The sequence below is a fragment of the Gopherus flavomarginatus genome, chromosome 2 (assembly GCF_025201925.1).
Source record: "Gopherus flavomarginatus isolate rGopFla2 chromosome 2, rGopFla2.mat.asm, whole genome shotgun sequence".
Taxonomy (NCBI): domain Eukaryota; kingdom Metazoa; phylum Chordata; order Testudines; family Testudinidae; genus Gopherus; species Gopherus flavomarginatus.
The window spans coordinates 81,401,709-81,415,148 of NC_066618.1; the positions used below are offsets into that span (position 1 = coordinate 81,401,709).

General features: G+C 44.7%; 1 protein-coding gene across 1 annotated transcript in view; it reads right to left on the bottom strand.

Moving 5' to 3' along the window:
• Window positions 1-12,498, bottom strand: part of MRPL3 (mitochondrial ribosomal protein L3) — a 67,834-nt gene extending 55,336 nt beyond the window's left edge. The window contains exons 1-4 of the mRNA XM_050938501.1: window positions 12,276-12,498; window positions 2,112-2,290; window positions 928-1,019; window positions 550-648 (exon numbers count right to left, since the gene is read on the bottom strand). Of these exons, the coding sequence (XP_050794458.1) occupies window positions 550-648; window positions 928-1,019; window positions 2,112-2,290; window positions 12,276-12,373 (468 nt within the window). The 5' untranslated portion in view covers window positions 12,374-12,498. The remainder of the gene's footprint in view (window positions 1-549; window positions 649-927; window positions 1,020-2,111; window positions 2,291-12,275) is intronic.
• Window positions 12,499-13,440: the final 942 nt, after the last annotated feature.

Consider the following 13,440-nt stretch of genomic DNA (forward strand, 5'->3'; position numbering starts at 1 on the left):
ATTATCCAAAGGATTATCAGAATCGAAAGAGGCCCACAGTAATTCCCCTATTCCAGTGGTTTTTAAATTTGTGGGCCAAGATCCCAAAATAGGTCCAATGCAAGTTTGTAGAGCTAAGTACCTGCTCCCCCATCCACTGCTACTACATGTTCTCATTTCCTGCAGTTCCCTCCATTACCAATAGAAAACCATGCTTCAAAGAAGCTTTCAAAAATACAGCTTTCTACCATTTCCAAGAGCGGAAAAAATGCTAATGGAGTTGTCCTCACTTCCCAGATTTTTGGAAAGGTTGGGTCGAAGGGAGGGAAGTGAGAATGGAGCCTTCCTCGTACTCATGTCTCTCCCCCACCCCCACCCACACCACCCAATGATACATGAGCATGTAAGGGTGAGTGACAGACAAAGATGAGCCTCTGAAACATGTATGGCTGCCGACTCAACTTTGACTAAACACCTTTTAATATATTACTGTTTTGTCTAAAAGCATTTATAATTAGTGATCCTTATAGAAATAACAATTCTAACCAAAAAAGGAAGTAGTACACTTACATAAAAAGGAGATGAATTTTTCCCTCCAACAATTAGGGTAGCTGTTTTTCCATTACACTCCTCCTTTGGTGTGTACTTTAAAACATGGCAGTCTTTCACCTTAAAAAATAAATCACAGTAAACAGGGTCTCAAACAGACACATCTGTTCATATTCTAATTTAAATTAATAATAGATATTAAACAATGTGAGCAAAGTCACAGTGTCGACTCGATTTCATTTGTCTAATAGAAGACACAAAGTTCAAAGAGAACATTTTAATCATTTATAATGAAGCATCTTTCAATTAACTGTTGACCAGAAAGCCAACTAGAATAGACATGTGGAAAAGCCAATATTCTTATGTAAATCCTAAAAGTAAAATCAGTATCTCTCTTACCTGAAGTAATGTGACAGCATGTCTTTCACCATTCTTGGTCCATAACGGAACCATTCCCAACTTTATTGCAACAAGGCCAACTCTGCAGGAACCTTTAGATCAAAACAAACCATGCCCTTAATTTTAGACTAAATATCTGACAGAATCAGAGTCTGTTGTTCATCAGGGTATGCTACAAGATCTTTTTCCTCCCATGGGAGGGATTGAGGGAGGAGAGAACAAGTTTTGAACTTTGTGGGCAAGTTGGGAATAGCAGGGTTCTTTAATGTACTACTTATGTTTGTGCAGAGCATTACATGGGCTCAGTATTAATTACAATATATAATTTCTTGTTGAGAAGTCACTTCTGAAAAATACAAAACATGACTTCCATTTTTGGCAAACCAGATGACTATTTCACTTGGTTTCCCCCCCTCTCTAAATATTTAAGTTTTTATTTTATCCTCAGCCACTGTATAACCAATCTACCCCTTTAAGGGTTCAGATGCTTAGGTCTTTAGCTTGGAACATAGAACCCATAAGAGGAATATTTAAGAAATAAATATTTTAAATGTGTGGGGGAAAAAGAGCATCTCTAAATATGTTATATAATATTTACATATTGTATCAGTCACTTAGAAGCCATTCTAAGTGTATGAAGCTGTCATCTGCAATGCCAGAAGCTAGGTTTTACCAGAGGCACCACTAAAGTCTTGGTCAGCACCATTGCTGCAACAATAAGCTAATTAACTAACCATCAAAAAAAAATAAATCTAGAAAATGCGTTCATTTAAGACTGTGTGTCAGAAGGTTCCGGTGGACTCTGTGGGACTTTAAACACACAAGCTATGCTACCTAGTATGCTACCTCTTCCATGCAGTGACTGGGAGAGTCTGTAGTCCCTTGTGGATCAAGAATGCTACCGAGCCATAGTCCCTGACTTTGGAATGAAGTCATTCACATCAGTCACCAGCAGCTAATTATGTGGTATCCTCTGATGTGTTCATGAGAATCATAATCCAAGGGTATGGAAGCAAGACAGGTTTTGAGGGGGCTGTGGCTGGAAAGTGACGATAAATGTGTTGAAGCTGAAAGAGAAGATCCTCAGGAATAAGAGAGGAACTTGAAGACTAAAGAAGTGCTTTGGTCCTTGCAGAGATAAAGAAAGTGACTACAGCCAGAGCTGCATCTGTTCATATACTAACCTGGTTCCCATGAGTGCAGTGGCCAGGGCTCATCTTTCAGTGGACACAGTTTACTGGCTGTTTGAGCTCTGTATTCTTCGGCTGTTAACTGCTTAAGGAACTGGGTGTTCTCTTCAGAAAGATGTTCATCCCACCAGGTGGCGCTATTAATATGCCTGACTATAAAGCACCAGGGTCCCCTACCAAGCAAAACAAAAACAAAAATAAAAATAAAGGAGGGGAGGGTTGGGGTTGCTTATTAATGTATATAATGCCTTTTACTAACGCATCTCATCACAAAGATTACAAAAGAATTAAACATCATCATCAACAAATCATGCTCAAGTGATGGCGCTCAAACTGTCCCACCCTGATCTCATCCTTCAGATAATCTTGTATTTAATTTACTAAACACAAATAAAAGTCAAAAATAGAATCAATAGGAGCAATCAACCACATGCTAAAATAATAAATCGGTATTTTATTCTCCGCCCTAGAGCTCACTAATCTCAGGCACTAGTGAATAACTAAAGAGAATTAAATTCCAAAATGGAAAATTTCAGGCTGAGAAAGCCACTGCTGGATTTCATTACCAGCCTCAAGAGAGGTTCTTAACCCCAGGAACTCTCAACCAGCATAACAGCCCCTCTCAACTGCCTTGACAGAGAATAAAGCAAGGGTAACCAGGTACCACACCATTTGGGGCTCTGAAGGACATCAACTTTACCTTACTTGCACCCAGAAGCAAACAGGAGCTCAGAACAGAGACTGAGTCACAATCACAACGTGCTCATAGAAGATACCACAGACTCAGGAAGCAGGCAACTGTGCTTTGTACCAAAGACTTAGAGGTTGCCCTGATGTAGAGGACATTACCACAGTCCAAGATGGAGGCAACCAAAGTCTAAAAAACTATTGCAAAGTATGTATTAGAGAGAAGCAATCATAAGCTTTACCTTCACTAAGAAAAAGGTGTGTCCTTACCACGAGTTAGCTAACACATGGTAACAAGCACGAGGAAAAAACCTAGTGAAGACATGGCAGTTCTAATTTTAACATGTTATCAAGGCATCCCTCTGGTGTTTACCTCACAACCTGGCAAAACATGTGAAAACTAGAAGTGCCTTATGTTCTGTTCACTAGGATTTTATCATGTGCTAGCTAACATGGTAAAAACATACATTTTTCCTAGTGAGGATGAAACCATAGCCTCTTGATTAGCCACGCATAAGTGGCACTATAGACCATTGTGGCTTCTTGAAAATCCAGAATTAGCGATGGCTCCAGATGGACCTGCAGACTGAATTGTTTATGCAGAACGAAGCCCAAACCCTTAATATTTAGTCCAGACAATGCTTCAGCCCACTTCTTTATAGTCTTCCCCATGTCAAGCATTGCTTCCATCTTAGCAACATTAAGTCACAGCCTGTTTGCTTTCATTCAGGTCCCTATAAAGGCCAAACGCTGGGAAAAATAATGAAATTGTAGATAGGGCTTTGGAGCAGAGCCTGGAGCAGCTCCGGAGCAGTGGAGCTGCAGGTTTTTGCCTGGAGCTGGAGCACAGCTCCAAAGCCCTGATAGTAGAATCTGATTTTCATGGAACAGCGATGTCTGGATGACATACAATGGTGGAGGAGGCCATGCAGACAGATAATCATGGGCATAAAGACAGCAATAAGAGCAACTATGTCTCATACTCCTCTAGTTGCACTGCAAAAATAAACCAAGCACTGATACGTCATATCCTTGGTCTGATATCCTATTTTAAAGCCAAACTGATGCATTCCTTAGCCCTCCTGTGGAATTCGAGTGTTGCTCCATCAGTACTTCCTCATATTACAAACAAAACAGGGATATTCTTAAAAATCAGTGATGTCCTTGAGTGGATGGTAACTGAGAAGACTGTTTCCTATGTGTTATTGCAGTATGAAAATCAGGGCAATTATCTCATACTACCTCAGCATGGGAGAGCCTGTTTAGAGAATGCACACAAAGAGTACGTCTGCACAGCCATAAAACACCCACAGTAGGCCAGAGTCAGCTAACTCAGGCTATAAAATTACAGTGTAGAGTCAACAGAGAAATGCAGGGCCTGGTTGCCCGAATGAAACAACATCATGAGAAGTGTTCCTTCTCAGGAGGAAGCTGCGTTGAAGATGATGAAAGCAACATGTTTACCAACCTGAAGATCTTGCATGTTCAGACTTTTTTATTTCATACTTCTTTCTTAAGGACTGCTTGTCTTTCTTCTGGACTATTCTTGAATTCTCATGTTTGAGCAAAAAAATGTAGTTGTTACTCTATGGTACTATCATTTTAGATGCAGCTGTGATAAAAAATAAATAGCTGAAATAGGCAGATCTTTCTTTTACAATTTCACCTTTAAAGTAATGTCACTGAGTGTCAGTGAATGCAATGAGTAATACTAAATGAGCAGCATGGTAATAATATTTAAATAACTGCATTGACTTATTTTGTTTAGGAGAATCCACCCTCAACATATAGGATTCTGGTCTATCCACCTTTAAGATCATCATCATTTTCTATAGTTTCAGAGTTATCCGCCAATGACAGCGTTTCAGTCACATCATGTATGTCACATAGCCACAGTATATTACTTGTGGCAAAGAAAAAAATAATCTCCATCATCCAAAAACGACCAGAGATAAGTTTGTGGTAAGAACCAGCCAATTACAAAAAGCAGTAATTGATGAAAAAACTGCCCGGTTTACGCAACAAACTCTCCTTTCCATATGATTGAGAACCCACACTTCATTAACATGGTTCAGTCATTAAGACCAGAATACAGTCCACCCAACAGAGCAGATGTCGCAGGCAAATTGCTGGATAAAGTGTATGAAAGAGAAATTGAGCAGTGTGCGAAAAGGTCTAGAGTAGGGTGGCCAACCTGTGGCTCCAGAGCCACATGTGGCTCTTCACAAGTTAATATGCGGCTCCTTGTTTAGGCACTGACCCCAGGGCTGGAGATACCGGTGCCAACTTTCCAAGGTGCTGGGAGATGCTTATTGCTCAGCCCGACTCTGCCACAGGCCATGCCCCCACTCCACCCCTTCCCATATCCTCGCCTGCCATGCCCTTGCTCCCCAAGCCTCCTGCATGCCACAAAACAGCTGATCGGGAGGTGCGGGGAGGGAGGGGGAGGCACTGGGCAGCAGGACTGCCAGAGGTAGGAGGAGCTGGGACCGGGGACCTGATAGGGGGCTGCTGATATATTACTGTGGCTCTTTGGCAATGTACATTGGTAAATTCTGGCTCCTTCTTAGGCTCAGGTTGGCCACCTCGGTCTAGAGGGTAAAATTGTTAACCTGAGTCTTGATGGGTGGAGCAATGTCCATAATGATCCTGTTGTATGTGCTTGTGTGAAAACAGAAGGGAATGTCTTCTTACAGAAACAATTGATACATCAGAAAATGCACACACAGCAGATTACTTACAAGAAGTAACAGTAAAAGGGATAAACTGAAAAAAATTCAAATGTCTAGTATGCAGCTTGGTCACAGACAATGCTGCAAATGTATTCAAGATGAGAAGAAATTATTTAGAAGAGAGTCCCAAGCTAATAACATACGGTCGCAGTGCTCATTTGATGCACCTCCTAACCAAAGATTTCAGTGTTCCAGAAATAAAGGCTAATGTTGTTGAAATTGCAAAATACTTCCCTAACAACCACTTTGCAGCAGCTACTCTGAAAAAAGCAGGAGGAACCAAGCTAACTCTCCCACAAGACGTGCGATGGAACTCAGTAGTGGACTGTTTTGAGCACTATATCAAGAACTGACCTAACTGACAGTTGTGAACAAAATCGTGAAAAAACAGATGGCACTGTCACAGCCAAAGTTCTCAACATAGGGCTTAAGAGAAATGTTGAGCACATGTTGAATACCCTGAAGCCTATTTCTGTAGCCTTGAACAAAATGCAGGGAAACAGCTGTTTTATTGCTGATGCTGCTGAAATTTGGAAGGAATTGAGTGAGATCTTAAAAAGAGAAATATGCAATGAAAGAGTTAAATTACAAGCATTAAAAAATGAATGGGACAAGCATAATCTCCAGCTCATTTTCTTGCAAGTATTCTTAATACTTAGTCCCAGGGTCAAACCTTAACTGCTGAAGAAGAGGACTTAGCTATCACATGGACATCCAGCAATCACCCCTCCATAATGCCAACTATGATAAACTTCAGAGTTAAGGGTGAACCATTCAAGAAATATACGTTTGCTGATGTTGTTTTAAAGAAAGTAACACCAGTGGTGGAAGTCATTTAAGCACTTGGATTCAGAGACTCTTGAAGTGATAATCTCACTTTTAACAGCAGTAGCTTCTTCTGTAGGTGTCGAAAGAATATTTTCTTCCTTTGAACTAATTCATTCCAAATTGAGAAATTGTTTGGGACCTGAAAAAGTTGGAAAGCTTGATTTTCTTTTCCAGATTATGAGCAAACAGGAAAATGAAGGTGAAGACAACTGAGTTAGCTGCACAAGTCAATATTTTAAGTTTCTCATGTTGACCTGGCTGACCTAGTCCATTTAATTTTTGTTTTGTTTTTGTAAATATTTCATGTAATTATTTTAGTTAAAAAAAAAAACAAACCTGATTTTAAAAAACTTGAATGTTTAACTAAATTCAAAAATGTATATGCTGTTTTGTTAAAATGTTATGTTTGCTGTTTTAGAAAAAAAACAGAACACATAAAGTTGCTGTTTTAGTTAAATAAAACAATTTAAACATCTGTCTTGTGATGTTCTCCTCCTAATACAGCATGGCAAGAAAATCCTCCAAATATTAATGATTAACCTGTTGAATTGGAGATAGTTCACCTCCAAATGACTTCATAAAATCTGCTTCAATTACCTTTGGTAAATGAAATAACCAAACAATCATTCATTTTCTGATATAGCTGTAAAACTCATCTGAAAAGTTTTCAAAATAAATCACTGTTTAAAAACGTAGTATGTACCTTCTAAAAATGAAACCTACATCTATCTCTGAGTTGCGAAGAACATGTACTGAGGTTATAACAACCAACAAGAATGCACTTTTATGTAGAAATCCATGATTAAATCGAGTCTTCCTGATTTGATTTAAATCTAATGCACCCTGACCCAAACACCTACTTTGTAATTTTATAGTTCTGCAGCCTGAGTCCAAGTCAGCTGACAAGGGCCAAGCACAAGTATTTTACTGCAGTGTAGACATACCCAGAGTGGCCCCAGTAGCACGGGAGGGAACACATTCTGGAGGACTTAAGAAAGGACTGTGACAACTCATTTCCACTGACGTGGTTAGAAGATACCATCCGTGCTACAAAACAGAATTGTGTCCAACCAGTTACAGTCAAGCCAACCATCTGCCATGTGTTCTGACCAAGCATTAACCATGGGGTGTGTGGACACACACCATTCCTCGCTATTGGTACTGTGGTAGCTTGTAGGAAGCCCAGCCACACAGGGGGTGGGGAGTAGTACAAAGACCTAACGAGCAGATATGCCAAACCTGCAACAACAAAATACAAACAAAAATTGGGCTTGTTTTTGGCTTAATTGGCTTGGGAGTTGCTTGTTGGCTAGTTTTTGGCTTGTTGTTTGTTTGGCTTCTAGCTTCTTGGTTTTGATCAGCTCCTGGCAAGCAGGCGCAAGGGGAGTGGGAGGGCGTAAGCAGGGGAGAGTGTCAGGGTACACAGCAGGCCCACCACAGTCCCAGACTGCACGCCGGGGGGATCAAGTCACATTGAGTGTTGGGGTTCTTAGGGATTGGCTTGTTTTGGCCTTGTTTTGAAATGGAATTAGGTTGATTTTTGGCTTACTGTGAAAATCGGGATGCTTATTTACCACACACAAGTTGGCAACTGTGGTCCCTAGTCACAACAGAGACAGAAGGTTGCAGCAGAGGAAGCAGGGCTGGCCTTACCATGAGGTGAACTGAGGGAGCCACCTCAGGTGCCAGACTGTGGGGGGACACCACTAAGACCTAGAGCGTAGAAAATTGTGTCTGCTGCTGATGCATATGTATTTGCTCTGCTCTAGATGCACAGAGATGGTGGAGTGCTGTGCTGGAGGAAGGAGGGCAGAAGAGACATAACAAGGCAGGCAGGAGAAAAGGTGAGAGGGAATGACAGAAAGCAGCAGTAGCTGCAGGGAGAGAAAGGAGGAGCCTCTTATATACCTCTCTTGCACCTAGACTGGACTGATTAACACTAGCTTCTCAGGGAGCTTCCTGTTTCCTGCTGCTTCCGTGAACAGGAGAACAGGCAGTCAAACTGAAGTAGTAGGAGCCAGTTAGGCCCTTAAGACACTGATATCTTCCCGCACTCAGGCCCTGCTACCAACCTGCTTATTTGTCCCCTCCAACAGAGTGTTGAGAGCCATTATAGCTGGTACAGAACAGCAGTTATGAGTGAAAGAAGAAAATGTCCTTCTGGGGCAGCATTCAGAAGAAAGCAAGCAAAGGAAGCTTTTCTATCTAAGCAGGAAGGAGCTGTCCTGAGATACAAATGTTCTCAGGTGAGCCTTGCAGCCCCAGTGAGGATGTGAGTGGTGAGGAGATGACTGATCTTCCAGTTAGTCAGAGTGCAGGTGACCTGGCAGCTACTGCAGCATCCATATCTCCATCTCAAATGGATGTAACCATGCACATTCCTGAAGAAAAGTGTAGATCAGAGAGGAGTGTGGTGGAGGCGCAAGAAACAGCTGCTGCTGAGTTTAGTTCCTTAAGTCTAGAAGACCCAGGACTGTGGACCCACTTGAGCAGCAGCCTGAGGGACTTCCTTGTACTGCATAGGCCAAAGCAAGTGAAAAATTTCATGTTCCTCAAAGATGGATGGAAATGTCTATTTTCATTAACACGTTACTGGCTTGAAATCCCCAACGGTGACAAAATGTAAGGCCATGGCTTATGTACTCAAAAACCCAGAATGCTGCATACTGTTTTTGTTGCAAACTCTTCCAGTCTAATGTTCCGGCCATACTGGGTTCTACAGGAACAAAGGACTGGAAAAATCTGGCTAGAAATCTGGCATGCCATGAGAAGGCAGCAAATCACCAGAGAACATTCCATAGGTGGAAAGAGCTTGAGATGAGACTAAGGTTAAAGGCCACCATAGATGATAAGCATCAAGAAAATATTGCATCAGTCTCTTTACTGGCAAAGTGCTCTGAAAAGGCTCATTGCCATTGTGAGAATGCCAGCTACCCAAAACCTAGCACTGCATGGCACTTCAGATCAGCTGTATGTGCCAAACAATGGAAACTTCCTTAAAATTGTGGCACTGATGGATGAATTTGATGCTGTAGTCCAGGAGCATCTAAGAGGAGTCACCACCCAAGAAATGTACACACACCACTAGCTTGGAAAAACAGTTCAAAATGAGATCATACAGTTACTGGCAACAAAAGTCAAACAGAAGACTGTGGCAGACCTGAAGTTAGCAAAATATTCTGGACTATTCTATTATTCTGGACTGCATCAGCCATATGGAACAAATAACTTTAATTGTACATTTTGTAACAACAGAACCTAGTGAAAATGTCCCTGCAATGGTGACTGTCAGAGAGCATTTTCTAGAATTTATTGACACTGATGATACAACAGGAGCTGGTATGACAAACGTGCTTCTTAAAAAGTTGGAAGAGACGGGAATTGCGATAGCTGACATAAGAGGTCAGGGCTACAATAATGGTGCCAACATGAGAGGAAAGAACAGCGGAGCGCAGACACTGATCCGAGAGTTAAATCCTTGAGCTTTATTTGTCCCATGCAGTTCTCATTCATTGAACTTGGTGGTCAGTGATGCAGCATCAGCTTCTAGTGAAGCTGCTGAATTTTTTAATGTAATTCAAAGCATCTATGTATTTTTCTCTGCATCAAGTCATCAATGGCAAATTTTGAAGCAACAGCTGGGAATATCCTCTCTGACACTGAAAGCACCGAGTGCCACATGATGGGAAAGTCAAGTGGAGGCGATAAAGCCTATCAAACACTAAATTGGGAAGATAGATGATGCCATAGTTGCCATTATGGAGGATAATGCTATGACAGGAACTGTTCATGGGAGAATAGTGGCAGAGGGACATGGAATCACCAGAAACATATAACACTTCAAATTTGCATGTGGCTTAGTGTTGTGGCATGACATACTGTTTGAAATAAATGTTGCAAGCAAGAGACTCCAAGATGTTGACCTTGATATCTCTGGAGCAATGGAACAACTAAACAAAGCAAAGGCATACCTACAGTCTTACCGGTAACATGAGGGATTTCAAAAAGTTCTGAAGAGTGCACAGGAGTTGGCAGAGGAACTTCACACTGAACTATTTTCTCACACATTCAAGAATACAAGAGTCGCCGAAGAAGACATTTTGATTATGAGGCACGGGATAATCTCATAAGAGACCTCAAACAACAATTCCAAGTTGAATTCTTTAACTAGATGCTAGATTGTGCAATACAGTCAGTCGAAGAATGTTTTACGCAGCTCAAGGAACACATCAGTACATTTGGGATGTTGTATGATATTTCCAAACTCCTCACTATACCTGAAGAAGACCTACACCAGCAATGCAGGGCACTAGAGACAGTGCTGACACATGATGACATGTGCAATATTGATGCAAGTGATTTAGGTGATGAACTGAAAGCCCTTTCAAGATACATTTTAGCAGAATCAACTCCAAAGGCTGTTCTGGAATACATGCGCACAAATATGATGACCACCCTCTTTCCAAATGCTTTTGTTGCTCTGCACATACTTCTAACGCTTCCTGTAACGGATGCCAGGGGAGAACACAGCTTCTCCAAGCTGAAGTTATAACACATCTATGCTTCACAATGACATAGGAGAGGCTGGTCAGCCTTGCAGTCATCTCAGTAGAGTCCAGGCTTGCACAACTCGTAAAGTGGTGAGAGCCATATTACTCCACAAAAACAGCTGAGGGCCGAACCTCCCCCCGGCCCTGCCGACGCCCACCCCAGCGCCACCAAGCCCCCCATCAAATACAACACCACCCCCCAGCGCCCTCCAGTCCCCCTGAAAGCCTGCCCCGTGGAAACAAACCCTTCTTCCCCAGTGCTGCCCCATCGAAACACTGAACCTTGGTAATATGTTATAGTGGGCCCCTAAGGTAGTATAATTAAGGTAAAAGAAAAATATCTTTTTGCTAGAAGTAGAATAAGATCTTCTCCCAACTTTGTAATCAATTGCCCTGTTGAATGAATGAGGTGTGACTGAGGAAGGTGTGGAAGGCAGCACCTCCAGACAGCTGCAACCCTTGGAGAGCGGATGCAAGCCAGACCAGATCAGTAGAACAGGTCAGCCACTGACCCCTTGCTCGCCTCCTCAGCCCCCCACTTCCCCCAGCTCACCCCGCCACTGCCCACCCACCTCTTCAGTCCCCCTCCCTCACCTGCCACTTGCCTACTCACCCCCCGCAGGCTGCACAGTGAGCCCACGTGGGCCGGATGTGGCCCCCAGGCCGCATGTTGTGCAGGCCTACAATAGAGAATGAGTTGGCCCAGACTGTGGACCTTCAGCATAAAGCAGTTTAAATCTTTGCAGCCAAGAAGGCACTGAAATCACCACTTTGATTATTAAAAAAGATAAAAATGTCAGTGCTTACTATGCAGACAAGAAAAGACACATTTGCTGTTCAGGCATTCGAAAGTTAAGGGTTAAGTTGTTAGTTCTCCTTTATTGGGGTAGGTAGCAGAGCAGTACCATGAGAGGAGTAGGCCAGGAAGAAGGCAGAATTGAGACCTTTCAAACTTTTGGCCCAAGCGAGGTGACATTGGGGGGGGGGGTGCCATTTCAGCTCCCCGCCAAAAAGTTGTGGGCCAGCCCTGAGAGGAAGAGCTTTCAAGAAGCCGAGGAAGTCACAAACGGAATCCAGAGACGATGGGGCCAAGACCCAGGGCGCTGCCAACACCCCCTGCCCTGGCGAAGCGCATCCCCACAGCCTCCGGGGAACGCGGCAGTCTGGTCGCACGGAATGGAAGTATCCGAGCCCAGGTGACCCCACCCGGCTCAGGCTGGGGGCGGGTCTTTTCACGCGCCAGTCACGTGCGCACTGAACCAGGTAACAGATCCCTCGCCCCGCAGTCAGCGCGCGGCCGCACTGACACCCCCCAGGCCACGGGGCTCTGTCGCGTCCCCTCCCCACAGCTCGGCACCCACCTGTTCCCGGTAGCGGCCGCCGCCTCCACTGGGCCTCCCGGACCTCCCGCCAGCAGGCGCAGCCCCGGCCGGCACAGCAGCCGCCCCCAGCCCAGCATAACTCCTGCTCCCGGCACAGCCTGGTCTGGTCCGTGTGGAAAATCCTTCCGCCCGCCCGCCCGCGAACAAAGTTCCGGACACCGGCCGCGAACACCCTACAGGGGAAGAATTCCGAAGGGCACCGCGTGGGGGCAGCGGGGCCTTGCCAAGCCCCAGTCTCCGCCCCCCGCCGACGCAGGCGAGACCGAACCTCTCCTTGTTCCATTAGCGCGTGAGCAGCTGCGGAGCGGGGGGTTCTGGGAGAGCCATAGAGAAACGGGGAGTGGAGGGAGCAGCTGCAAGGTCCCTGCAGCAGGAAAGAGGGGGAGAATCAGAGAGCTTCCCCTGGTGGTGGGAGTTGGTCACTGCAGGGGCAGCAGGTTGGCTAGGACACGGGGGGGGTTACAGTTCATTGCTGAGTGAAAGTGAGCCAGTCAGAACCTGGCACATACCCAGCCCCCATTGCAGTGCTGCTTTAATGGGGTCTGTACCGACAGGGAGGCAAAAGGGGCAGGGACATTAAGCAGTGCCGCAGCAGAACTTTAAGGACAGTCTTTTGCCGCAGCAGCGCTTTAACGTTCCTGCGCCCCCTGGTCAGCAGAGGTCGCAGCATTGTTAAAGGGCAAAGGGCCCTACAGCGCTTTAGTGTCCCTGCCCCATTGCCCTCCCCCAGCCTCCGATGGGCGGGGGCGGGGGGGGCAAAGGGAGCAGTTGCCCTGGGGCCGGTGATTTAAGAAGCCCCAGGGCTCTGGATGCTGCTGCCACACCTTTTAAATCAACACAGGAGCCCCAGACAGTGCAGGCCAGGCAGCCTGAAAGGGTTGGTTGGGGGATGCTGACCCCCCACCCCAGTCCTCCCTTTCTGCCTGAGGCCCCAGCCCTACCAGGGGCCAGAGGCCCCCCCCCCAGCCCGTACCAGTAAGCAGCCTAACTTACTTTCACCCCTGGCTGGGCCCCAAGCTCTTTGCTCAGCATCTTGGTTTCACCTCTCCTCAGACAACACAGACAGTATGTCCATGTCTGCCCAAAGTGTAGCTCATCTTGCTGGGGTTGGGCTTTGTCTTTGCATGAGTCTAGGAGGCTCCCC